Raw genomic sequence first — 27,722 nt, forward strand, 5'->3', positions numbered from 1 at the left:
ATTCATTCAAAAACTGTGGGGTCAAAATGGGCAGTACACCCCTAGATAAATTAATTAAGGGGTGTAGTTTTCAAAATGGGGTCATTTGTGGGGGTTCTCTATAGTTTTGGCCGCTGCATAGCTCAACAAGAGTGCTATGGGGCCTAAAACGCTTTCAAGCAAAATGTATATTCTGAAAGACACAGACTACTCCTTTTGTTTTGGGCCCCGATGTGCATCCAAACATAAGATTAGGGCCACAATGGGTATATTTCTGAACACGGGAGAAACAGGGGTATCCATTTTGGGGTGTCAATCCTCATTTTCATGTGCACTATAGGAAAAAAATATGTCTTTAAAATGACATATTTGCAAAAATATGAAATTTTATTTTTTTCTCCTCTAAATTGAATTAATTCCTGAAAAAACAGTGGGGTCAAAATACTCATGACACCCCTCAGTGGATACATTAAGGGGTGTAGTTTTCAAAATGGGGTAATTTGGGGGGGGGGTATCTATCATTCTGACACTCATGAGCCTTTGCAAACTTGGCTTGCTGTAAGAAAACAAAGTGTTCCTCAAAATGCGGAAAAGTAATGTTAAATTTATACGTCATCTAAATAGTTAAAAAAAACACAACAGTTTTTCAAATGTGCGTCCAGAATAAAGTAAGCAGATGGAAATATATATCCTATCAAAAATTTGTACAGTATGTTTGCACATATTTGAGATATTACAGTTGAAAATGTGAAAATGACAATTTTTTCAAATTTTTTCCAATATTGCTACTTTTAATAAATATACCCAAATTATATCAGTCTATTTTTACAACCTAAATGAAGTACAACATGTGGCGAAAAAACAATGTCAGAATCACTTGGATATGTAAAACCTTTACGGAGTTATGCTATGTTGAACGACATATGTCAAATTTCCAAAATTTGGCTCCGTCAACAAGGTGCAAACAGGCTTCATCATTAAGGGGTTAAAAGAGGTGATACTTAAACATCCTAGCATTACAATCAGGAAAGGTGCGAATCTCCATGATTTAATGGTTGAAAGCCACTACAGATCTGAAATAGAATTTAACAGAGAGGCTCAACACAAAGGATATAGTTGTGCACCATGTGGAAGATGCAGTTTTTGCCTTGAGTGAATAAGACTAATATATTTATAAACCCCATTGACGGTAAAAAATATTTTATCAAACAAACCATTAATTGCCATAGCAGGGACATTGTTTATGTTGCCTATTGCAACTGCCCAAAAATTTATGTGGGAAAAACCACTCACAAGCTACGACAAAGAATGTCAAAACATCTTAGCACCATTAAAGCTAAAAAAGATACAACGATTACCCGGCATATTAATAGGTTACATGGTGGGGACATGGATATATTGAGATTTTTAGGCTTGAGTCAGATCACACTAGGACCCTGTGGTGGTGATTTAGATATGAAATTAGGAAAAGAAGAATCCAAGTGCATTTTCAGACTCAATTCCATGAGTCCCACTGGCCTGAATTAGGATCTTCCCTTCCCCCCCATTTCTCTAGAAACTCCTTTTTTTCTCCTTACCCTTGAGGCGCTTTCACACATTGGTCACACCAAAAATTACTTAAAGCCGTCTTTTGAGCAATTCTCATTCTGTCTAAATGCAGGGACACCGTGCAGTTTTCGTACACAGGTCGTTGATCGCTGAATTCTAGTTTGCTAGAATTGAGCGATTAGCTGTTATCAGCAGAGCAGGCTGTTATCACAGCCAGCTGCGCTTATAATATTCTCTCTGCTAGTTTCTCACTGTGAATTCACAGCGAGGACACTGGCAGTCAGAATGGAAAAGAATACAGCTGTTTTCTTATGCAAAACAACTGTATTGTTCTATTAGTGGCCACTGCTATGTTCCACTCTAGCTGCATATTCTATAGTAGCTACTTAGCTAGTATAAAGTATGCAAAGATGATCGCTCAAACCTGTCACTCAAAGTATTGTTTGAGTGAGTTTTGAGCGATTATCTTTAAGTGTAAATGGGGTCTTAGATTTCTATTTGGTTCATTCACTTTGCATTTTGTTAATTATATTATTCTATTATTGAAAACATTCTAAGGGCTCCTTAACACGAGTGTATGTGTTTTTACATTAACATGTCCACACCGTAAATTTGCATGAATGGACGATTTTCTGTGATCATTTTCCAAGCTCAATTAACGTTTTCTCGTCCATTTACATGACCACGTGCAACGTTTTAGCAAAAAAATACATTGCACCCTGGAAAGCCCTGACTCAGCATAAATCCACATAAATCCACATCTGAAATACATAACCCAAATGTAAAGCCTGTGCGACACAATGGTACTACACTCAGCATGGCCATAGGGAATGTACACGCAGTTGGAAGTAGCCGCACAACACGCTATGCTGAACGGTAGCACTACTCCAGGGAGAGGGAAGCCTGGCCCTAACCTAGCAGAGATAGTGAAGGGTCCCTGCATAGAAGCGGAGTAATCGTCTCCATAGAGACGGCCCCACGGTCTTCATCATGGGCCATGACCGTCCCTGTAGGAGCCCCTTGAGAGATGAACCGAACAGCAAAGCAAAAACAGAAATGAAAAGCAGAAATACAACTGAAAAGGAACCCGCAGCAACTTATCTGCATGTAGCAAAACACACAGCACAGAAGAGTTCCAAACGCCAAGAAGTTCACTATGAAACAGAATAAGCAGCACTGAGCACAAAGAGGGGTGAGAATATAAAGCCACTCTGCACCTGAAAACTGGCAGAGTGAAAAGAAAACCACACTTCCACCCTACTCCCAGGCATGACTAATCCAGGATGCACCCATGCAGCCAAGAAAGACAGCACCAGCAGTCTCTGCACATGTTGCATTAACCCTTGACCTGCCAAACAGGGCAACAGGTCTTGGCCTTTGTCGAGGCCACCCTGCCATGACGATGTCGCGACCGTCAAGCCACCGCAATAGGAGTTTTTGGGAGCTCCAGCATATATCGGTCAAAAGATAGATCCAGAACTATCTTTTTACCCAGCGTATAATAGCAGGCGCAAATTTCGGTCGTGTATGTTCTATTTTTTTACAGTGCAAAGTTTTTACGCACTGTAAATCCGCCCATGTTAATGAATGCATTGTAAATCAATGCCTCAGATGGTCGTGTATATCGGCTGGGCATGAAAACGCGGCTACATACAGTATATACACTTGTGTGAATAAAGCCTAACTCTGCAGCATTTTTTCCACACCCACCTAAAACTTTTGCACAGTACTGTAAATCACAGATCTATAGATCAAACGCCCTTTGTGAATGGTAGGCGTTTGAGTGGCTGTTCATCAGTATTTTGCACCTGTGCTATCTCTCCATATAGTATTTGGACTTTTCTGCATGCTGAGGGAATTAGTGTCTGAAGCGGTCCTCTTTTCAGTCTGACTTTTTTTTCTGATTGTACACCTGAATATTACACAACTTCCTTTTGAATAATGAAAGATGGATAATTTTTGTTGAGTGCATAGCGTACTGTGGCAATTTTTTAATGTTAGGTCACACCCCATTTACGCTAAGCTATGCCCTTTGTGTCTCCTTATAGTAATAGTGCCTACTAGTGACCCTGTTAAAGTAAACGTACCCCCTTAGTGACCCCTCACAGTAATAGTGCCGCTTAGTGTCCTCCTCACAGTAACAGCGCCCCTGCATGCCCTACCTTGGTGAAAACATCTGCTGCCAGGAATCCCCAAATGCAGATTTTGGTGCAGAAATTTCTGCATCTTTAGGTACATATTGCAGAAATATTCAGCTCATGCAAAGGGTTACAGTGTTTTAACGCCCCCTATCATTCTGATGGGTGATGAGGTGAGTTAAAAATGTGCCAAAATAAAGTAGACAGCACTTGAAAATCGTTCTCTAATGACGCGTTCAAACGCAGGTCTGCGATGCCCCATTGAAGTCAATGGGAGCATTGTACCACAATTACCGCGGCGTTCAAAATGCCGTGGTAATCAAGGTGAAAAGCGCATGTGTGAGAATGGCCTAAGACATGACACCTGCTTTGATTAAGCAGTGCTGTCTACATGAGCAGTGCTGGCCACTCAGAGCAGCATGTAGTGTCTTAGACTACCGATGTGTACTATGCACAGCGTGTATCAGGTAGTCAGAGAAGCGGTTTGTTTATCTTTGCTTCTCCAGGCCTGGAGGGTCACTTTAATGGCTCAGGTGCAGCGCCCGAGGAGCAGGCCCTTAGTTATGGAGACAGTGGGGTAGAGGAAAGGCCTTGTGATGGGTGGCTCTACTGTCTCCTCCCCTAGATGGTAGCTCAGGACCTGACCCTGTTACCGCCGGGAGAGTTCACGAAATGAGCAACCGTGATTACCTGTAGTCCTGTTAGTTACTTGTGATGCCACCGTTCCGTCCTCTGGGGCAGATCTCTCAAATGTAATAAAGTAGTGCACACACAGGGTATTTTCTGTACAAGAACCAGGAACGGTCGAAACTGTTTGTTTACTTAAACTCTTGAAACTATGTCTAAACAAAACAGTCTGTGTACAGAAACAAAGGGTAGTGGTGAAGCAGGGAGGATTCTCAGGGCATTTGTACAATCCCCAGTCTCAGTTATCTGTGAGATTTATCTCCCGGCAAACTCTCTCTCTCCTGTCATACACTCACGTTTCTCTCGCTTAGCAGCGGTTTTCCATTCCTCCGGTAGCATGTGGTACCTGTGCTGTACACCCATGCATTCCCATCATGTCCGGGCTTTCGCTCTCCAAAGATGGAGGTCATAGGTAGTCTCTTTGCAGGGTTAGCCCTGGCGGGAACAGCAAACCACCCCTCGGACTCTTCCATTTCTCCTCTCAAGACACTTGCTAACCGACACGGACACTGACACCATCCAACCGACTCTCTTCTCTACTCTATCATGTGACCACACTTGTATACCTCACATGAGATAAAACGATACATTTTCAAAAATTCCCAGACATGACCAAACATTAACCCATTCATGCCTGCAAACACTTAATACACATAAATCTGGCTCATTCTACATTCAAGACGATGCACAAGACAAACACATAACGTATTCTGAGATGCTGGAATGGAACCCTAAAGCTGCCTGTCCACGGGCGATGATCCCCTTGCAATAATCATGCTCTGTAAAGCTTTCCATAGGATTACTCTGCTCGTGGGATTTCACTCGCGGCATGCTGCAATTGCTGCGATTCTCCGTGGTGAGCCTATCTATTAGATAGGCTCATCTCGGAGACCTGTCAGTGCTCCCCCCTCCTCCCCTGTGGCAGAATATCGGCCGCCCTTGAGTATTTTCCCCTTCTTTAGGCCTCATGCCCACAGCTGTGGCCGACTAAGCTAGCAGAATATCGCAGCGAAGTCTGCCACAGCACCCTCCAAAACCCCCATACTCACCTCCCAAATCCGCCGGCGTTATTCCCGTCCCTCAGCCGGTGCGCATGTGCAGTGTAGCGCATGACGCGCTTGGAGTGCGAGATGACACGGCGATGCGTTTCCCCCGCGATACTTCTGCTGTGCTACAGTAGAAGTATAGCGTGACGGCCGGCTCCCATTGACTACAATGGAAGCTGCCCGTGCGTATTCCCGTGGCAATTAGAGCATGCCGCGGTTTCTTTCACGTGGTGGAATTCCGCAGCGTGAACATTCAGCTAAAAGGTTTAATAGAACCTAATAGCTGTGGCATAACGCCGCAGATTTCCGCCGCGTTAAACGCAGCAAAAATCTGTCTGTGGGCATTAGCCCAAAGATCCATTCACACAACAGCATTCTAGTAAGTATTATATGTGAAACAAAGGGATTTTGAGAATGTAAACTTTCTCAGTTTTATTGTTTTGGCAACAGGTGATACTATTCATGACCTTTTGTACAATAAGGAGCTGGGTGGGTGGATACAGAGGAGGTCTGTGTGAACACTTCCTGCCATTCCTCACATAAAGACGAAGTCTCTGCAAACAGTTACTGCACATTCCTTCTTCCACAGCAGAAAGATGTCGGACTCCACAGAGCAAAACAAATCAAACCAGGAGAAAATCCAGGCAGAAATAAAGAGGATGGAGGAGGAGGCCAAGGGCAAGACACCCGAGGAGCTGAAAATGACTTATAAAGGGATCAACTATCCTAGCCCCCTATGCAGTGTGCCCACTTTTGAAGCTATGGAACGCTTTGAAGCAAGAGAAGACGATGTATTGATTATAACTTATCCCAAGTGTGGTAAGTAGCATCGGATATGCACTACTATGCGTGCTGCAAGCTTTCTGCAATGAAAAACCCGAAACACATCTGCAATGGCCAAATCCAGAGATTTTTGCCATAAATTTGCATCAACTTTTAATCCTTGTATTTCAAGAGTTAAAATCGATAACATAAATAGATAGATGTGCTTCGGATTCTGTGCTCTGTGTGAGCGAGATGTTTTAAAATCCCATCCACATGGCTTGTGCTGTAAATGCTGAGGAATAGCCGGAGAAAAATCCATCGCCGAAATTCTGCAGCATATATGCCAATCTGAAGAACCATTCACACAGGACTGAATTACGCCGCAGGGCGCAGCCAAATCCGCAGCATCATAATTCCACAGTAAAATCCGGAGGTCTAACTCTGGATTTTGATAGCAGACCAGTCTTTAGACATTTTCCATACCGCATCAAAATCACAGGTAGCCTGCGAATTTTGGTGCGGAATGTAACATCGCATGTAGTGACTTGTGCGCCCTGTGTTAAAGGTCCTTTAGTTCACACTGTGGTCTGTTCTTGCATTTCCAACTGCATATAAAAATGCCTGGTTTTTATGTATTGTGTGTTTAATGGAGTTTTCTTATTATTCAGTGTCATATTCCAAGAGTGTGTGCGTGTATAATATTACAAGTTCTGTATATAGGAAACAGAGCAGAAAAATGCCGTACCTGTAGCATGTGGCTTTTCAAAGACCCAGGAAAAACTCCACAAACCAGACCCCATTGTATTTGGTGTATTTTTATATTTTATGTTAGACTTTAAGGTAAACTCTGGCTGCAAAAAAAAAAACCTGTTAAACCTGCTAAAAAAAAACGTATGTGAATCCAGACTCAATTCTCCTGCAGAGAGCAATCCATGAACTCTGTGCCTCCTAGGGGCACTTTCACACACTGGAATATTCCGCAATACTCTGGAGAATATTTTGCTGTAAAAATCGAGACCGAAGTCCACATGTCTAAGTATACGTGTTTTTATGCTGAATAGCCGGCAGATTTTTATCTATTTTTAAATTCGACTCAAAATCTGCATAATGGAGTATTATGGAATATTCTGCTGTGTGTGAAAGCACCCTTCTAGTGTGAGGTTCCATATTCTACCATAGGTTAACTTCACACGGGTGAGTGAGATATCAGGCCGTGAATCACGACCCAATATCATACTTGTCAATATTCGAATTCTCTTCACTTCGGGGAAGTTGCAAGTGTTTCCCATTGTTTTCAATGGGAAACCTTGTATTGCACTCTCGCGCACCTAGCACGTGGTACAAGGCTGCTGCTGGCCTTATTGAAAACAGTTGGCAATAAATGGGGTTCATATTCGTGCGTCCCGCAACACACAAATTTCGTGTGATTTTTCTCGCCCGTGTGAAGGCGATCTTAGGAGAATACCTTCATAGCGCGGCATATGACAGGGTATGCCACAACGTTTTGTGTTTCAATTGTTGGGGTTGAGTTATTGTACTTTATTACCTTCAAATTTGTTTTGTTTACCACTAAGTGCAGATGTGTTGCAATTTCTGCATTGTGTCAATCCTAAGAAGAAAAAAAAAAGCTTTAAGGAAGAAGTAAAGCTTGCCCCCCCTCCCCTTTTTTTCCCTGTTATTGAACCCCTTAAAATGGTTGCTGTTTCAAGTAACTTTTCATAAATCCGTAGTAAGAAATATGATCACGCTAAAGAAAAAAGCATATTTCTCCATGTATATTCCCTTGCCTCTTAAACTGCTGACTCACTCTGACAAAACTGCTAAAATCCATCTATGTCTCCCAAGATGGGCGGTCAGCTTACTGAAGGATCAGATTACATGCTGTACATAATAGTCTATAGAGAGAGGAGGAGGAGGGGAGGAGTGAGAGAGAAACAAAGAGGATGTTGCAGCTAATAGTGAATGCTCTAATCAATACTCACATCAATACTGTTCAGTAGATCTCTATAATGTCCTACATGGTGCTGTCAAGCTCTAAAGAATTTGCTGGCATCACATATACGGTCTAAGGAAAGGAATAAGAACCTCTGCATATGGCTACCATTAGTGTAAGAAAGATTAAAGGGGTGTTACAACTTTAGGGTACAATCACACATAGCAGAATTAGTGCAGATCTTCCACAGCAGAAAGTCCGCAACATATTTTGTGTAGCCATGTCTGGGTCCCCTATATCTTAGGACAAGTACTAAGGGTGCATTGCTTAGCCATATCTAGGTCCCCCTATATATTAGGACAAGTACTATTAGTGCACTGTGTTGCCATGTCTGGGTCCCCCTATATATGAGGACAAGAACTAAGGGTGCATTGCTTAGCCATATCTAGGTCCCCCTATATATTAGTACAAGTACTATTAGTGCACTGTGTAGCCATGTCTGGGTCCCCCTATATATGAGGACAAGAACTATTAGTGCCCTGTGTAGCCATATCTGCGACTTTCTGATTTCACTACATGTTCCAAATTGGTTATTGAGAAGGAGTTCACACAGACAGGTTCATGTATCAAAGGCAGTGTACTTCCAAGAAAAAAGGAGAAACTAAACTAACACTTCACGGCTCCTAACTATACAGCTAGTCTCTACACTAACCAGGAGTCCAGCGACACCAAACAAAACCCAAAACAGAAACCTTTCTTGCAGGAACCAAACACAACCTGCTCACACCACACACACAGAGAAAATGAGAACAGAGATGTTGTGGCAGCTCTGGGATTGCCACCTTACTGATAGTCCGGTGCTGGTTTTTGAGGTGTTTCTACATTTTCTGGCTCAGTGGGTGTACTATTTGGTGTGACGTGCTTGGTCGCACCTGTGGATGATTACTTGGGCTATTTAAACTGGCTGGAGACTGAGCAGAACTGTGGTTTATTCTCAGTCTCTCCCTTACTAAGCTAGCTGTCAGTAGGTTCCTGCTAGATCATCCAGTCACTTTCTGCAGTGTAAAAGCTACATACTGCATATGTTTTGCATTTATTTTGGTTATCTAATTTTGCTTCTTTTCCCCACGTAGGGTCAACTAGGGCCGAGGTACGCGTGTGGGTCCCCACTTTTCAGTGCGATCGACCTGCCGATTGGGCAGGGCCCCTCCCGGTGTTTGTTTACATAGGGACAGTGTTTCCCATATTTTTGTTACATTCTTGTTTTGTTTTTATGCTTTTCTGGTAGATCTGTGAGTGACAGATCCATCACATCCAGGTTGGATGTGATAGGAGAAAGCTGACCACACCCACACCTGGAGAGACAGCTTTTATGTGTACTGACCTAGAGTGATTGGCTAACTGGAGACACGCACACGAACAGCCAGCACAATTTCCCACACCTGAGCAGGAAAGTAGCAGATCATCTGCTGTACCACAGATCCCAGGCGACAGATGTGACAGGACAGCTTTGTCAACATCCTTAGAGATAAATCCTCAAAGCCACGGAATAATGCAGCTTAACATCTGTAGTGGAGGCTCATATGGGCTAAGGCTTGTTCTGTTAGGTGTGTACCTTATGGAGAAGAGTGCCAGGGGAAGGAATGGAATAAGAGTTTATTAAGCTCTGCCATGGCCTTCTGGATCTTGTGTTTTTAAGGTACCATTTTAATCTCTATACTCAAGCACTGATTTGTGTATGGCATGGAGAATGAAAGACCTGTTCTAACCCCACTGCTTTCATTACTTCCTGCATCAGTCCTCCCGTGAAGTCAGTGCCTTGGTCACTCTCAATTGTCTCTGGTACACCATATCTGCATATCAGCTCAGAGATTAGTTCTTGGCAGTGGCGATTGTGAGCAGGTAGACCAGTTGGATGTAGTCTATTTGAAGACGCTGGAATCAGTAGTCAAGACAAGGGGTGCACTGCATGGGAGTCTGTACAGACATACCCAGGTTGTTCTGTGCACAAATCAGGCAGCCCTGTGTGTATTTAGCTGCTGTGATGCTAAATCCTGGTGCATACAAATGATTAGCGACCATATCTGTCATAGTTGTTTTTGACAGGTGTCTATTTCCATCGGAGGTCTAAACCATGATAGGATAGAGGGCAGGGGAGTAACTAAAGGCTTAGGGGCCCTGATGCCAAAAGGTGAGCTGGGCCCCCCCCCCCCTCCCCTGTGTCTGTATCTGTACCCGTACCCATACCTAAACCATGCTGCATGGAGACATAACTTGAAGCTTCTGGGCCCCAATGCAAAACCTGTAACAGGGCCCTCAACTTAATGCTTTATTCATAGTACTGGGCTCCCTATATAGAGAAGAGAGGCCTTATGGGCCCCCTAAGACTCCTGGGCCCGGGTGCAGCTGCATCCCCTGCACCCTCTATAGTTACGCCCCTGATAGAGGGCCTGTGGAAGACAGAGCTTGTTGGATACCATCCATGCATCTCCAGGTGTCTCTGTCCTTCCTTCTGGTTCCCATTGTTCCTTTTCCCCCTCGTCTGCCTGCTTTTGTAACTTAAAGGAGATGTCCCGAGGCAGCAAGTGGGGTTATACACTTCTGTATGGCCATAATAATGCACTTTGTAATATACATTGTGCATTAATTATGAGCCATACAGAAGTTATAAAAAGTTTTTTACTTACCTGCTCCGTTGCTAGCGTCCTGGTCTCCATGGTGCCGACTAATTTTTGGCCTCCGATGGCCAAATTAGCCGCGCTTGCGCAGTCCGGGTCTTCTGCTGTTCTCTATGGGGCTCCGTGTAGCTCCGTGTAGCTCCGCCCCGTCACGTGCCGATTCCAGCCAATCAGGAGGCTGGAATCGGCAGTGGACCGCACAGAAGAGCTGCGGTCCACGGAGGAAGAGGCCATCTTCAGCGGTGAGTAGAGAAGTCACCGGAGCGCCGGGATTCAGGTAAGCGCTGTGCGGGTGGTTTTTTTAACCCCTGCATCGGGGTTGTCTCGCGCCGAACGGGGGGGGGGTTTAAAAAAAAAAAAACCCGTTTCGGCGCGGGACATCTCCTTTAATCAACAGGTCATAATCCACTGGGGGGTAGTGTCTGAGGAGATACCTGTACCGCCCCAACCCCTGAAGGATCAAGTCTGGGCTTGTATGGGGCTGTCTTTGCAGCCTGATGAGCCTGGTGATTTATGGTTGCCTGTTTTGTGCCATCCTTGAAGTGATCTTTTGTTTTGTTTATGGACCCTTTCTTAGCCAGCAAGAGGGCTTTCATCAGTGCCTGTACACCTTTATTGTTTGTAATTGGTTTTCCATTTGCTGTCAAGAATGACCTTGCTCTCCAGATGGGTCCGTAGTCATGAGAAATGCCAAAGGCATAGTGTGAGTCAGTGTAGATGTTAGCTGTTTTCCCTTGAGCATGAGTGCATGCTTCTTTCAGAGCTCACTATTCAGCTTCTCGGGCTGACAGGTGAGGTGGAAGGGATTCGGTCTTGACCACATCAGGTAAGAAGACCACAGCATAACCTGCATAGAACATGCCTTCTTGACAATACATTGATCCATCCACAGAGTTCAAAATCAGGGTTGTCTAATGACTGAATCCCTTGTCTCCTGGGCCATTAGCTTGTGCATAGTCTTGTGTATCAGTGTCTGGGAGGAAATCTATCAGATGATTATTCCTCCTTTACCTCCTTTTCCAGCTGCAGCAAGGTAGCTGGGTTAAGGGTAGTGCAGTGCTGAATGGTCATGTTGTCTGGCATGAGTAGAGCGCACTGTAGGTGAAGAGCTGTGGAAAAATGTTTGAGCTGATCCTGTGTCAGCATTGCCATGATATCATGGGGGCTAAATACTGTTACAGAAATATTGAAACCTATTTCAGAACTTTTGTCCAACATGGCCTGAGGGGGACACACATGCAGCAGGGTCAAGTCGGGCTGAGTAATATGCCACGGACATTGCTGACCAGCCTGAGTCAGATGCTGTGTATCCACTCATTTATGTATAGTAAAGCCTAAAAGGCTTAGTATAGCCTGGTATTTTCAGGGCTGAACATAAAACTGGATCACAATTTTCAAGGTGTGGGGAAAGGGGTTCTCAATAGCTGTTGCAGAGGGAGGCTGTCATGATCTCGCACTATCCCTATGACGTAAGGGAAGTATTCCACTCCCATGACGTACCCTTACGTCATATGAAGGGAAGGGGCATTAAGGTGTGTGTTACTACTAAAACATGTGATTTCCAGGAAACAAGAAGAAACTAAACAGAAAATAAACTTATTAATATCACTGCTTGGCTTAAAGGGGTTGTCCCGCGGCAGCAAGTGGGTCTATACACTTCTGTATGGCCATATTAATGCACTTTGTAATGTACATTGTGCATTAATTATGAGCCATACAGAAGTTATAAAAAGTTTTTTACTTACCTGCTCCGTTGCTAGCGTCCTCGTTCCCATGGAGCCGACTAATTTTCGCCCTCCGATGGCCAAATTAGCCGCGCTTGCGCAGTCCGGGTCTTCTGCTCTCTTCAATGGAGCCGCTCGTGCAGAATGCCGGCTCCGTGTAGCTCCGCCCCGTCACGTGCCGATTCCAGCCAATCAGGAGGCTGGAATCGGCAATGCACCGCACAGAAGAGCTGCGGTCCAAGGAGGGAGCAGACCCCGGCGGCCATCTTCAGCAGGTAAGTATGAAGACGCCGGACCGCCGGGATTCAGGTAAGCGCTGAGTGGTTTGTTTTTTTAACCCCTGCATCGGGGTTGTCTCGCGCCGAACGGGGGGGGGGGGGGGGGGTTTAAAAAAAAAAAAAAACGTTTCGGCGCGGGACAACCCCTTTAAGGAATGCAAAGGTGGGGGGATGAACAGCTCCTCTTATCAGAATGTAGGTCTCTCACATGAGAAAGGCCTGTGGGAAGTAAATACAAGAATTTAGTACATTCAAGTTCGTGGCCATTTGAGTCTCCTCACTTAGTTTATAGTATATAGTTGCTCTCCCTGAGAAAAGAGTGTTTCTGACCCCTGTCCCAGGCCTCTCACTAGCAAAGCCAGACTCCTACTGTACACTGAAGGGTAAAAACCCTGAAACAGCTGTATGTACATAGAGTCTGGCTTTGCTTTTAATTCCCGGCCATTGTACCAAGGCTTGTATAAAAAGTCTGACTTTGACTTGAAGGAATGCTGCCTTTCAATAGGTGGCACTGTGGAGGATTTATTTCATCTCCCTTATTTGCATATTATCCAGAGGAGCGTGCATGACCATTTGAGTCTCCTCACTTAGTTTATAGTATAAAGTTGCTCTCCCTAAGGAGAAAAGCTAGTGACAGAACGACATGTCGTAGTGTTGCCTATTATGTGGCTACTGGACTAGTGAGTAGGGGCAGTACTTGTCTGGCCATTATGCCGTTAGCAGTATAACCCACAGGCCCCAGCAACACAAGTTCCCTAAGTTCTGCTCTGACCCGATCTTGGGGCTGTCAGCATTTACTGCATACAATACGGTAAACCATAGCTGAATATTTTATATGTTTTTTCCTTCAGTTGAACTTCCCGGTCCTAGACCTTGTGCACACAAATGGTCCTTGACTGAGCAAGTCACAGAACACACATCTCTACGTTCTTTGTAGGGACTCGTTCAAACAAGTGTATTTGTGCTGCCTATTACCCAGTGACTAGAACCCACTGTTTTCAATGGGTTCATTCACATGAGCATATATATATATTTTTTCATGTGCTATATGATCGTATGAAAAATTACGCCGCATGTTCTATTTTTGGTGCGTATTAGGCCATTGAAGTGAATGGACTGGTGCAAATACACAGGAAACCTGTATATTCACTGCACATCTGTGCAGCATATCAATTGGTTCCTCCGCAATTTTTATTTTATTTTTTTGTGTGTATGCAAATACGTTGTGTATTTTTGCACACAAAAAGACACAGGCGAAATACACGTGCGTAAACTATTTTCAATTGCGTAAATATGCAGTGTTTTTACACAAGCAAAATGCACGTACGTGTGTGTGGAGGAGCCCTAAGGCTGTATTTACATTGGCAAGCGAGATATCGGTCCAAGAAACCAGCGAGCGAGAGATCAATCCAAAGACCAATTTGGTGCTTTAAAAAAAAAAAAAATTAACATCTGATTTCTATGTGAGTGCAATGCAGTTTGTGAGAAAATCATATAATGTGTTTTTTGTGCATACAAATACACAGGGAATGCACACACAAAAATACAGTAAAATACACACAGATGTGCACAAACGCAACACCCATAGCGCAAATCGGCACGTGAGTATGCTTACGCCTGTGAAGCCGGCCTTGGGGCACTTTTAGATGGGCAGAATTATTCTGCATTCCGCACCCAAAATTCCACTGGGCTACCTGCGGGATTTGGATGCAGGATTTAGATAGCTTAAGGCCGGTTTCACGCAGCTGAGAATTTCACACGAGCTTTGTAGGCTGCAAGGTTCACAAAACTCACGCAAATATAAACTCCATTCTTTTGAATGGAGTCATAAAGACGAGCGATGTTTACTGTCATTGCATGGCTCTCACATGTTGTGTGATGAGCATGCAAGTGCGATGCAAGGTTACCCACTGAAAGCAGATTGGTAGTGTTTTCCATTGATGTCGGAATTTCACAGAAGGGATGTGAGGCGTTTTCTGCCAGCTGCCCTGTACTCGTCGCTCAGCCGCCAGCCCGCCCAGTGCTCCTTACTGCATGGTCCGAGTTCTGGAGACACTGGAAGGAGTCCTACTCTGATTCTATTGGGTCATGTGACAGGAAGTTTCGTCTGACAGAGCCGCCACTGGCCAAAGGCTGCATTAGGGTAAAGAGCAACATTTGGGGGTGCTATTACTATAAGGGGCTACATTTTGGAACACTATTATTACTAAGAAGCCACAGTTAGTACTTATTACTAATAAATGCTTGTCAGAGATTTTGTTTTTTTGAACTGATGCCCCCCTGAAAATAACTAAAGACTATATTTGCCTCTCTAGGGTGCCACAGATTAGCTCAAAGTTGGGCAAAAACCACTGAGATCCCCGCTGTTGGCTAATATGAGGAAGCTGCAATGCCTGGTGAAATTATAGTGAACAATGTTCTCTAGACAATTTCCAATTGAATTTTTTTTTCCCCAGAAATATTTCTGCATGGTCTATTTTGTCATAATCAAAACATTATTACAATTAAAGAAAATGCTTGAAGCTGTTTTCACATCTAGGTAGGAACCTCCAGTCATACCGCTGAATATACCGGAGGAAAGGGGCTGCACGCAATGCTTTTTCTTCTTTCCAAAAGTCGGGTGGAAAGTGGACGGTTCCCATTATAGTCAATGGAGTCTGCTTGATACTGTTTGGACTCTGGACAGAACCGTTTGGTCATGGGGATTCCCTTTCCTGCTTACCGAACAGGAATCCCCAACACAGATGAGAAAGCACCCTTATATGTTGTGTTTTATTGCGTTCGTTCCTCCTGTACATAAACTCCTGTAACACAAACTTACAAAATTTGTATTTATGATGTTCCAGGAACAAACTGGTCAAAAAAGATACTTCATGAAATGCTGCTTGAGTTTCATGGGAAGGAGCCGACACTGGATAAAGCCATCTTTGAGTTTGCACAACCAGACAAATATGAGGTTTGTTACTTTACATAACTATAAGATTATTAGATGCTGAATATAATGTGAGTAATTACAACCGAATGACTCAACAGCAAGAAATACGGAAAACTCCCTCACTGAGGCGAGCACCTGCGGCTGCCAAACACTTTATGACCACCTGGAAGACAGAAAGTTGTTGGTGGAAACCAATCTCTTCTCGGAAACAAAAAAGTTAAGGGAGAGCGAGTTGTCCACCTCCCTGCGGCTCAAGGCCCTATTAAGGCGGCTTCACACAGTCTCCTTAAAAGGGCCTTGAGCCGCAAAGAGATGGAGAACTCGCTCTTCCTCAACTTTTGTGCATGGTTTTTGTGCAGGCATAAAACATTGTTTTCAATAGGTTCATTCACTTTTGTGGGGTTTTTTTTTCCCCTCCTGTGCGCAACATGCTCTATATTTTAATTTTTTTTTGCGCATTTGCACACTTAAAGCACTATAGAACTCAATGGATGTGCACCTGATTCCTATAAAATTGCGCAATGAACTGCAGAATTTCATAGGAAAATCGAAAACAATGAGGACCAGTTAGGCTGCCTTTTAACTCACGGCATGGGTGTGCCCTGCACCAATGTAAACCATCCCCAGTAGCGCTAAAAGTACATAAAAATGTCCTAAAGTGTAAAAGCACAAGCTTCACAGCATAAAAGGTGACGCTATCGCAAGTGTCTTTGCACATACGCCCATGTGAAGCCTCCCTTAGATGGAATGATTATTGTGCAAAAAATTGTTCAAATGATTAAAAGTGAATGATAATCTTTTAGGCTAAACAAAGGCCAACGACCAAAGTACTTCATTCATCATACATTTTAGGGTTTAGGGTTCCTTCAGATGGACGGACTTGCGCGTATTTGTGCTCGCAATATGCTAAGAATGGAACCCATTGATATTAACAGGTTTGCTCTCATTTCCCTTTTTTGTAAGCAAACGTTTATGGACAAACACAGCAAGCTCTATTTTTGTGTGCCAAGTCTCCCCATAGAAGTCTATAGAAGGTGCTGAATACACTGCGCAATTCTGTGACAATGGGAGCATATCTGAACCTAAATAAGCTTTTAAATCACGATGGAGTGGTGTGTGCTCGTGTGAACTGACCCTGTGTGCGCACCAAAGGTAGGTCAGGTGCTATCTTTTATCACAGAAAGGACATTAGATACGTGCATTGCAGTTCTATCTTTGCAAGGTGCGAATTTTTGCGTATCCAAAATTCATTCATCTGCACGTTTCTACAAGAAATCCTTGGCTCTAATAGTCACAATTTTTTTTTTTGCATGCCTATTCTGCGCGGAAACGACGCCTGTGTCAAAGACCCCTCAGAGTGCATTTAGACCTGTCAATTTCTCGTTTGAATTAATAAACTATGTCGGAGTTCATACAGGCAGATACATCGTTGGCTGATTCACATGAGAAATCATTAATTCATTAATTTGTTCATTTGCTGTACAATTTACTGATAATGACTGAATGATCGGTATTTAAACTGAGCCAATGATGATTATTATACCTGCATAAAATGAACGAAAAGTGAACAATTCATCGTTTGTCTTTCAGTCATTGGCTGCGTTTTATGCTGGAAGATTATCATTCATTTTCGCTCATTTAATCTTTTTTTTTTTTTTTTTAACATAACCATCCCGTGTAAAAAAAAAAGGGCCTTTATTTTTGTCCTGTGTGACAGATCCCCAGCCAGGAGTTTTACCAGGGATTTTGCTGCATCTTTCATCATGTTTGTGTTAGGGCTCGTTCACACAAGTGACCTCAAAGTGCAAAAATTCTGTGCACAAAAAAAAAAATCACAGCTAACTTTGCTAAAAATTTCGTGACTGGACCATTTTCCTCGATCGAGTTCCGAACTTTAGCATTTAAGTTGCCCATTCACACGATCTTGAGCTGCATGCTGCAGAAAAAATGCGCTGCTGTTCGGAATCCCCTCCGTCGGTAAAAATAATTTTAAACACAATGGTTTTTCAGATTTTTTTTTTTCTTTTTCTCTTAAGAACTTGAAGCAACAACCTTCACCAAGAGTGCTAGCTTCACATCTTACCTATGAGAATGTCCCAAAATCTTTCTTCGAAAAGAAGACCAAGGTATAGTATCTTGTTATAGCTACATGTTTACCACAGTATCTAGTTATATAAACAGGTATAGTATCTGATTATGTATACAGTAGCTGTTACTTTCCATAACCTCTATAGATACTCTATATAGGATGTGTCCCAGTCTGGGATAAGGCATGAGTGAGAATATACAGCATGGGCTTGGGGCTTAGGCTTCTACTAGTAGCAATATTTATAGATTTTTACAAAGACTAGCTGATATACCCGGCTTCGCCCAAGTTAATTTGGTACTGGTGTTTATCTGGTGTTCACACAGAAAACCTTATGAAGTCATGGTTACTTTAGAGATACTGAGGAAAAACATATGTTCACCATTTTGCATAGTTCTCTGCGTTACCCAGGCAACATCACGGGAGGTAACCATGCGACGTTTCCTTTATATAAAATGACATCAGGAAGTGAGAGAATTAGGTTACGTACATAAAATTTGGACACTAATTCTTTTGCGCTAATAATTGAATAATCGAGTTGGGACCCATGAGCTTTTCCTATTTATGACATAATCAATGCTCGTGCCAAATTTCCCGTTTCTATGACACCGGAAAGTGAGAAAATTACATTCCGCACGTAAAATTTTGACGCTAATTCTTTTGCACATAGAATTGAATAATGGAGTTGGGACCCATTAGCTTTTCCTATTTATGACATAATCAATGCTCGTGCCAAATTTCCTGTTTCTATGACACCGGAAAGTGAAGAAATTACATTCCGCACGTAAAATTTCGACGCCAATTCTTTTGTGCTAGAATTGAATAATCGAGTTGGGACCCATTCGCTTTTCCTATTTATGACATAATCAATGCTCATGCCAAATTTCACGTTTCTATGACATTGAGAAGTGAGAGATTTAGATTATGTACGCTAAATTTCGATGCCAATTCTTTTGCGCTAGAATTGAATAATCGAGTTGGGACCAAATTCCTTTTCCTATTTTGGAGATAATCTATGCTTCTGCCAAATTTGATGTTTCTACGACATCGGGAAGTTGGAGAACTTTTGGCGAGTGAGTGAGTCAGTGAGGGCTTTCAGCTTTATATATATATATATATATATATATATAGATATCCCCTGAGGGGTCTCAGTTTCAGTATCCTGAATCTCCTCTCAGCAGGGCTGATTTGGCACAGGTTGCTGTTGTCCATAAATTGAAAAATCTGCTTTTAGTTTGTAGTGTCATGAAGCAAGGTTATACTGCGCAGGTTTAACCTTTTAAAGACTCGACAATTTCAGGGATTTTCATCTCTACTTCTCAAAAGCCATAACTTTTTTTTATTTTTCTGTAGACATCGTCATGTAAGGTTTTTGTTTTTTACATGGAGAACTGGAGTTTAGAGGCCTTAGTCAGACGGGCGTTTTTAGCCGCGATTTGCGCATGCGTCCGGCGATTTTTTAAAACCATTGCTTTGCAATGGTATCGGACACATGAGCGCTTTTTATGCGCTCGTCCGATAAATTATAGAACAAAAAATCGCAGATCGCACCTATCTGCGATCTGCGATTCCTGTTCTCTTCTGTATATGCGCTCAATGGGGCCGACGGCAGCAGCGCCGACCCCATTGAGAACATATAGAAGACAAATCATTCTTCTCTGCCACAGCTGTAACAGCTGTGGCAGAGAAGAACGATGTTTGCCCATTGAATTCAATGGAGCGGCAATACAGCCGCTCCATTGAAAGCAATGGGCTGCCGGCGTGCGCGGGGTGAATTGTCGGGAAGGGGTTAAATATATAAGCCCTTCCCGGCAATTCATCCTAAAATGTGTTAAAATAAAAAAAAATTGTATACTCACCTTTCCGCTGCAGCCGGAGTCCAGCCGCGGCCGCTGTCAGTTCTCCTGAACTGCTTCTTGGCACTATTCAGCCGGCGGGGCTTTAAAATCCCCGCCTGCTGAATGTTCTGCCTCTGATTGGTCACAGCCCTGACCAATCAGAGGCTGAAAACACTCACACACCCATTCATGAATTCATGAATGGGTGAGTGACTGCTGCCTCTCAGCGCTGAGCCAATCAGGGGCAGGTCTGACTCACATCCATTCATGAATTCATGAATGGGTGTGAGTGAGGCATGCCTCTGATTGGCTCAGCGCTGAGCCAATCAGGAGGCAGGTCTGACTCACACCCCCTTCACACCCACTGCAGGACGGCCGCACGGAGCTCCGGCTGCCGGCAGAAGGTGAGTATACAATTTTTTTTTATTTTTACACATTTTAGGATGAATTGCAGGTAAGGGCTTATATATTTAAGCCCTTACCGACAATTCATCCCGGGCTCGCCCGCAGCGCATTGCTTTCAATGGAGATGGCTGTATTGCCGTCTCCATTGAATGCAATGTGCTGGACAGCTCCGGCCCGTTTCTAATGAAACGCGGCTAGGAGCAGATTTTCGGGCGATTTGCGGGCGACTTGCGCGCACCGGTCACGCGATTTGCGGATGCGCATCCGTCATGCGATCCGCAAATCGCGCAAAAAAACGCCCGTCTGACTAAGGCCTTATTGGTACTTTTTTGGGTGCATATAATCATTAGCATACCATCAGGGGTCGCCATGGTAGCAATGGTGACTGGGCCCTTGCACTGAGGGGGCTCAGAGGTCGTTCTCCACCATATACAAATGCACTTTCAGTGCATTAACTGCTGGTCGCACTTTCGGTCGCCCCACACCAATCAAGCAGCCGGCAGTGCGACCAGCCGGAGAGGAAGCCTAAGCAGAGTGGAGCAGGATGATGACATTCCTGCCTCCTGCTGTAAGGTGGCCACGTATGTGTGCCCTGCTGTTCGCCTCACCCAGAGAAGTGGTCCAGGTCCTGGGGTATGTATCTGTCTATCTCTCTGATTTATCTATCTTGTGTATATGTATCACTCTCGTATATCTATCTCTCTACAGCTGGTATAAGTTATACATTTCCCTGTATATAATAGCACACTTTACATACAATTAAAAATGCATCAAAAACACATGCGGTTTTTAAAAGTTTATGTAATTTCTTAAAAACGTTTGTGGTCTTTGAATACCGCATGCAGTTTTTTAAAGTGTTTTTTTTGTTGTGATTCAAAAGTACAACAAAAACACAAACACACCCTAAAGCCACACTCACACATGCGTTCAAAAAACGCAGCTCGAAATCGTGGCATTTTTACCGTAATTTTAAGCAACGTTTTTTGAACACATGGTACTGCGTTTTTAATTCATCCCATCATTGTGATGGGTGAGAAGGTGCGTAAAATGCAAAAATAGAACAGGCAGCACGATTTAGGTATGCATACAGCCTTAATTTTTTTCTCAGGGCCCCTGAGCCTTTAGTTACACCCCTGCACATAATGTATTATAAAACTTTTGATAGCAGGGAGAGAAAACTCATCAATGCTGCAATTGTTGTTGTTTATTTTATAGTGTCAATTATACAGCATAAATGACACAATAATTTTTTTTCCTGTGGGTCAGTACAATTAGAAAGATACCAAAAAATATAAATTTTTTTTTTTTTTTGGTTTTTCCAATTTTTGAAATTCTTATTATTTTTTCAGCACTGCATTCAAAGTCCACTAGCTTCTTTTTCCATGAGCAAAGGTCTGTGAGGGCTTGTTTTTCTGTGTCACAAGTTTTTATTTATACCATTTTCGGTCACATATGGCATTTTTGATCAATTTGTGCTTTTTGGGAGGTATGAACAAAGCATTTTTGCTGTGCAGGCTAAATAGCATGCTCAAATTATAGTACAGGTCATCACAGACATGATGATGCCATATATGTGTGATTTCTCTATTCACCCTATTTGTATAATGAGACCAATTGCTTAGGCATCCACCATGGGGGAAGGATGCCCAATATACAAGGTGATGACTGCTGATTGGTGAGGGACAGGATTAGGGAGTACATGTTTAAGAGAGGGGGCAGGAGCATGCACAAACCCTATGGACAGGGGAGGGAGCCAACAGGAGTAGAGGAATGCTGTGTATCATGTGACAGTCGGTGGCATATGACTGCAACCTTATAAGCAGATGAGTAGCAGAGATGAGCTGTAAAAGTAGTAAATCTTCATGCAATAATAAGTCATTATAAAATTCTGTAATGATATCCTGCAAGAGGCACTAATAACAAAACTATATATTTTTTATTTTTTACAGATCTTAATCATCATGCGGAACCCAAAAGATGCAGCTGTCTCTTATTACCACTTCACAAACAACCTCCCAGTGCTCCCCACGTACAGCTCCTGGGACCTGTTTTTCAAGGACTTTATAAGTGGAGATGGTAATTTATCAATATTTGTATTATGTAAAAAGGCTTTATGTTGCAATAGTTCCTGAGCACTAATGTACCATGGCTGCTTAACCCTTTCATGGCAAAAGGTCTCTGATGCGCCTGCGTCTAGGTCACATTCTGCAGTTCTGTTCTCCTTTTAGAACAAAAAAACCATAACTTTTTTATTTATTTATTTTCCGGTGAAACACCTACATGAGGATTTGTGTTTTGTGGGACGAATTGTATTTTTCAATGGTACCATTTAATGTATTATAGAGTATTGGAAGATTTTTAAAGATTTCAAAGTGGTACGAAGTGAGGAAAGAACCCACAATCGAACCATTTTGAGGGTTTTTTATTTTTCATGGTGCAGTAAAAGTCACATGTTATCTGTATTCTGTGGGTCAGTATGGGTACAGCGATGCCAAATATTAAAAAAAAAAATATATAGAATCCTATGTTTGAAAAAAGCAACTTTGTACCCCGCCCCCAACTTTTTACTTCACCGTTGATGGAGCTAGTTTTTGTGGAGTAACCTGTAGTTTGTATTAGTAGCATTTTGGGGAACGTACAACCTTTTTGATAGCTTTTTATTACTTTCTTTTTTCTTGAAGATGGGATGACCAAAGAGCGCAGTTCTGCCATTGCTTTTGAGATAGCTAATCATGTGGGATCAGTAATGTGATATTTCACAAAAAAAAAAAAAAAATATATATATATATATATACTAGCTGATATACCCGGCTTCGCCCGAGTTAATTTGGTACTGAAGTTTATCTGGTGTTCACACGGAAAATCTTATGAAGTCATCGTTACTTTAGAGAAACCGAGGAAAAAAATATGTTTACCATTTTGCATGGTTCTTTGCGTTACCCATGAAACACCACGTGGAGGTAACCATGCAACGTTTCCTTTATATAAAATGACATCAGGAAGTGAGAAAATTAGATTCCGTACATAAAATTTGGACGCTAATTCTTTTGCGCTTAGAATTGAATAATCGAGTTGGGACCCATTAACTTTTCCTATTTATGACATAATGCCCGTGCCAAATTTCTATGACATCGGGAAGTTAGAGAATTAGATTACGTACGTAAAATTTGGACGTGAATTCTTTTGCTCTTAGAATTGAATAGTCGCGTTGGGACCCATTAACTTTTCCTACTTATGAAATAAACAATGCTTGTGCCAAATTTCAAATTTCTATGACATTAGGAAGTGAGAGAATTAGATTATGTACGTAAAATTTGGGCACTAATTCTTTTGCGCTTAGAATTGAATAATCGAGTTGAAACCCATTAGCTTTTCCTATTTATGACATAATCAATGCTCGTGACAAATTTCATGTTTCTATGACATTGGGAAATAAAAGAATCAGATTACGTACGTAAAATTTGGACGCTAATTCTTTTGTGCTTAGAATTGAATAATCGAGTTGGGACCCATGAGATTCTCCTAATTATGACATAATAATCAATGCTCGTGCCAAATTTCAAGTGGGAGAATTAGATTACGTATGTAAAATTTGGACGCTAATTCTTTTGCACTATTATTGAATAATCGAGTTGGGACCCATTAAATTTTCCTATTTATGACATAATCAATGCTTGTGCCAAATTTCAAGTTTTTATGACTTTGGGAAGTGAGAGAATTAAATTACGTACGTAAAATTTGGACGCTAATTCTTTTGCGCTTAAAATTGAATAATCGAGTTGGGACCCATTAACTTTTCCTATTTATGACATATTCAATGCTCGTGCCAAATTTTATGTTTCTATGACATCAGGAAGTGAGAGAATTAGATTCTGTACGTAAAATTTGGCCGCTAATTCTTTTGCGCTTAGAATTAAATAATCGAGTTTGGATTCATTAACTTTTACTATTTATGACATAATCAATGCCCGTGCCAAATTTTTACATTTCTATGATATCAGAAAGTGAGTGAAATAGATTCCGTACGTAAAATTTGGACGCTAATTCTTTTGCACTTAGAATTGAATAATCGAGTTGGGACCCATTAAATTTTCCTAATTATGACATAATCAATGCTTATGCCAAATTTCAAATTTCTATGACATTGGGAAGTGAGAGAATTAGATTACGTACGTAAAATTTGGACGCTAATTCTTTTGTGCTAGAATTGAATTAATAAGTTGGGACCCATTAACTTTTCCTATTTATAACATAGTCAATGCTCGTGCCAAATTTCATGTTTCCATGACATCGGGAAGTTGGAGAATTAGTGGCGAGTCGATCAGTGAATGAGTCAGTGAGGGCTTTCGTCTATATAGATATAGATATATATAGATATCATAGACCTTTAGGGTTCGGTCACACGACCATTTTTTGGTCCGATCTGCAGATGTGCAGACCCAATGCATCCCAATGGGATTGGTCACATGTCCGCTTTTTATGCGGATGTGCGATCAATTATAGGACACAACGAATCGCAGAACGCGCCTATCTGCGTTCTGCGCATCGCTGTGTTCTATATATGTGCTCAATGGGGCCGGTGGCAGCAGCGCCGACCCCATTGAGAACATATACTTAAAGATCGTTCTCCTCTGCCACAGCTGTTCGCCCATTGAATTCAATGGAGCCGGCAATACAGCCGGCTCCATTGAAAGCAATGGGCTGCCGGCAAGCGCTGGATGAATTTTCGGGGAAGGGCTTAAAATATAAACCCTTCCCTGAAAAACATCCTGAAAATGTGTAAAAATAAAAAAAAATGTATACTACTCACTTTTTCCCTGCAGCCGGAGTTCAGCCGCGTCCGGCCGGCAGTTCTCCTGAACTGCTCTGTGAAGTATTTAAAATCCCCGCCTGCTGAATGGGCTGCTCTGATTGGTCACAGCCCTCACCAATCAGAGGCAGCTCTCACTCACCCATTCATGAATTCATGAATGGGTGAGTGAGTGCTGCCTCTGATTGGCTGAGCGCAGGGACCAATTAGAGGCAGCTCTTAGCTATTGAATGACAGCTTTCATTGGCTGATGCAGCGCTGAGTTAATCAATTACAGTCATTCAATGATGTCATGTTTTTTTGCAAATGGGACACAACAATATCAGTATTTAAATGGCTATTTAGTCTAATGAGCTCCGTATGTTATTTTGTATGTATTTATCTCAGAATTGCGCAGAGTATTGCACATCCCGCTGCGCAATATTGTGTACGAAAATAGCACATATTAAACTAATTGTCCGTTGAAATCAATGTGAGCGTGCTTCCGTGTGCAAGTAGCAAGGGCACGTACGCACCAAAAAATATAGTAAAATAAACATACACAGGCAAATGCATATGTAAATGGGCTTGCGCCCGTGTGAAACCAGCCTCGGGGTCCTGACTAATTGTGTCTGTTCTCCGCTGCAGTCATCTACGGATCATACTTTGATTATCACCTTGGATGGGACAGACACATAGACGATGGGAATATCCTGGTACTGACATTCGAGGACATGAAGGCGGTGAGTACGGCGTGTTCTACGCTGCCAGTAGTAGAAGGAAGGGCTTGTATTCATCAGAACTAACTGAGGCATTTTGCTTTCAGTTTTCCTCCCGGATGAACTATAAAATTGGGGCATTAATTTCCACAAGCGTGGCTGCAGGTCACTTATGTCAGTGTTCCCCAAATCCAGTCCTCAGGGACCGCCAACAAGTCATATTTTCAGGATTTCCTCAGTGGTGCACAGGTGATGTAATTATTGTCAGTGCCTCAGACATTACCACAGATGTTCTTACTATAGGATATCCTGAAAACATGACCTGTTGGTGGTCCCTGAGGACTGGAGTTGGGGGGCCCCTGACTTATGTGGACTCAGGTCAAATTATGCAAGTTTTTATTTTCTAGTATAGAAAATGGATTATAAACCACATTGCACTCTGTACAGCGTCATAATAAGGCTCTCATTGTTGTGGAGATGGCCTTCCATATTAGATGTCTGTGATCTCATATGGACGCTAACAGAGGTCATTGCTGTTAGAGTACAACTTAATTTGAAAGAAAATTGGCATGATCTATCGGATGCCGGATCTATGCTGCCTTGTACATGTAATCCAAAGAAGCTTCCACGGAGAGCACGAGACTCCATAATGGGAGCTCTGTTGTGTGCATGAGGTGTAAATGCAAGAATAAGGCATTACACATCTATTTCCTCTTAGGTTGTATTCACACAAACATATTTGCGTGCACAATATGCATTGAAAAGAACAGTTAAAAAAAGTTTAACTCACCTAGAAGAGCCATTCGGCTCTTTACTCCAGACACGGCAGTCGTCTTCTCTGTTCTGGAGGCCGGGGATTAAAAAATCCCCGCCTCCAAAAAGGGGTCCAGCCCAGTGTGCCTGATCTCCACAGATGTGGACAAAGCGTTTGACAGGGTAAACTAGGAGTTTATGTGGGAAACCCTTGGGCACATCTGTCTGGGGTCCCATATGATGTCATGGATCTCGGTGAAGGCAAACTTACACATATCCCCTTCATTCGACATATCAAACGGCATGAGACAGGGATGCCCAGTCTCACCCCTTCTTTTTGTCCTTTGTCTGGAGCCCTTACTGAGAATTGTTCGAGCTACCCCAGACATTTCAGGGATATAGTCGAGGGGTCCATGCACAAAGTAGCCACATATGATGATGCCGTTCTATTTATTATTACGACTAGAGATGAGCGAGCATACTCGTCCGAGCTTGATACTCGTTCGAGTATTAGGGTGTTCGAGATGCTCGTTACTCGTAACGAGTACCACGCGGTGTTCGGGTTACTGTAACAGCTGTGGCAGAGAAGAACGATGCTTAAATATATAAGCCCTTCCCTGCAATTCATCCAGAAATGTGTTACAATAAAAATATATACCGGCGTATAAGGCGACGGGGTGTATAAGACGACCCCCCCAACTGTCACCTTATACGCCGGTAATACAGTGGAGCAAAGAATAAAAATCATTACTCACTTCTTCTGACGTTCTGCGGCGCTCCTGCAGGCTGTCGCTCCCTCCTGGTTCCCGGCAGAGCATTGCTTTCTCTACGAAGGGCTTTAAATCCCCGCCTCCAGAAACACACGTGCCTTCAGCCAATCACAGCCAATGACGATGTGATTGGCTGTGTTTCTGGAGGCGGGGATTTCAAGCCCTGCATCCAGAAAGCAATGTTCTGCCGGGAACCAGGAGGGAGCGACAGCCTGCAGGAGCGGCGCAGAACGTCAGAAGAAGTGAGTAATGATTTTTATTCTTTGCTCCACTGTATTCCCGGCGTATAAGGTGACAGTTGGGGGGTCGTCTTATACGCCCCGTCGCCTTATACGCCGGTATATATTTTTATTGTAACACATTTCTGGATGAATTGCAGGGAAGGGTTTATATATTTAACCCCTTCCCGACAATTCATCCTGCGATCGCCGGCAGCCCATTGCTTTCAGTGGAACCTGCTGTATTGCTGGCTCCATTGAATTCAATGGGCAAACATCGTTCTTCTCTGCCACAGCTGTTACAGCTATGGCAGAGGAGAACGATCTTTATGCTGACAGTGCGGGGGGGGGGGGGGGTCCACTCTTGCCGCTATTGTGGCTTAATAGTGGGACCTGGGAACTTGAGATGCAGCCCAACATGTAGCCCCTCGCC

General features: G+C 42.9%; 1 protein-coding gene across 1 annotated transcript in view; it reads left to right on the forward strand.

The window, feature by feature from the left end:
- The first annotated feature begins 5,951 nt into the window (after positions 1-5,951).
- LOC136620885 (sulfotransferase 6B1-like) overlaps positions 5,952-27,722 on the forward strand; it is a 28,079-nt gene continuing 6,308 nt past the window's right edge. Inside the window, exons 1-5 of the mRNA XM_066595937.1 lie at positions 5,952-6,217; positions 15,623-15,732; positions 17,748-17,837; positions 21,990-22,116; positions 25,478-25,572. Of these exons, the coding sequence (XP_066452034.1) occupies positions 5,995-6,217; positions 15,623-15,732; positions 17,748-17,837; positions 21,990-22,116; positions 25,478-25,572 (645 nt within the window). The 5' untranslated portion in view covers positions 5,952-5,994. The remainder of the gene's footprint in view (positions 6,218-15,622; positions 15,733-17,747; positions 17,838-21,989; positions 22,117-25,477; positions 25,573-27,722) is intronic.

The sequence above is a fragment of the Eleutherodactylus coqui genome, chromosome 3, assembly GCF_035609145.1.
Source record: "Eleutherodactylus coqui strain aEleCoq1 chromosome 3, aEleCoq1.hap1, whole genome shotgun sequence".
NCBI lineage: Eukaryota > Metazoa > Chordata > Amphibia > Anura > Eleutherodactylidae > Eleutherodactylus > Eleutherodactylus coqui.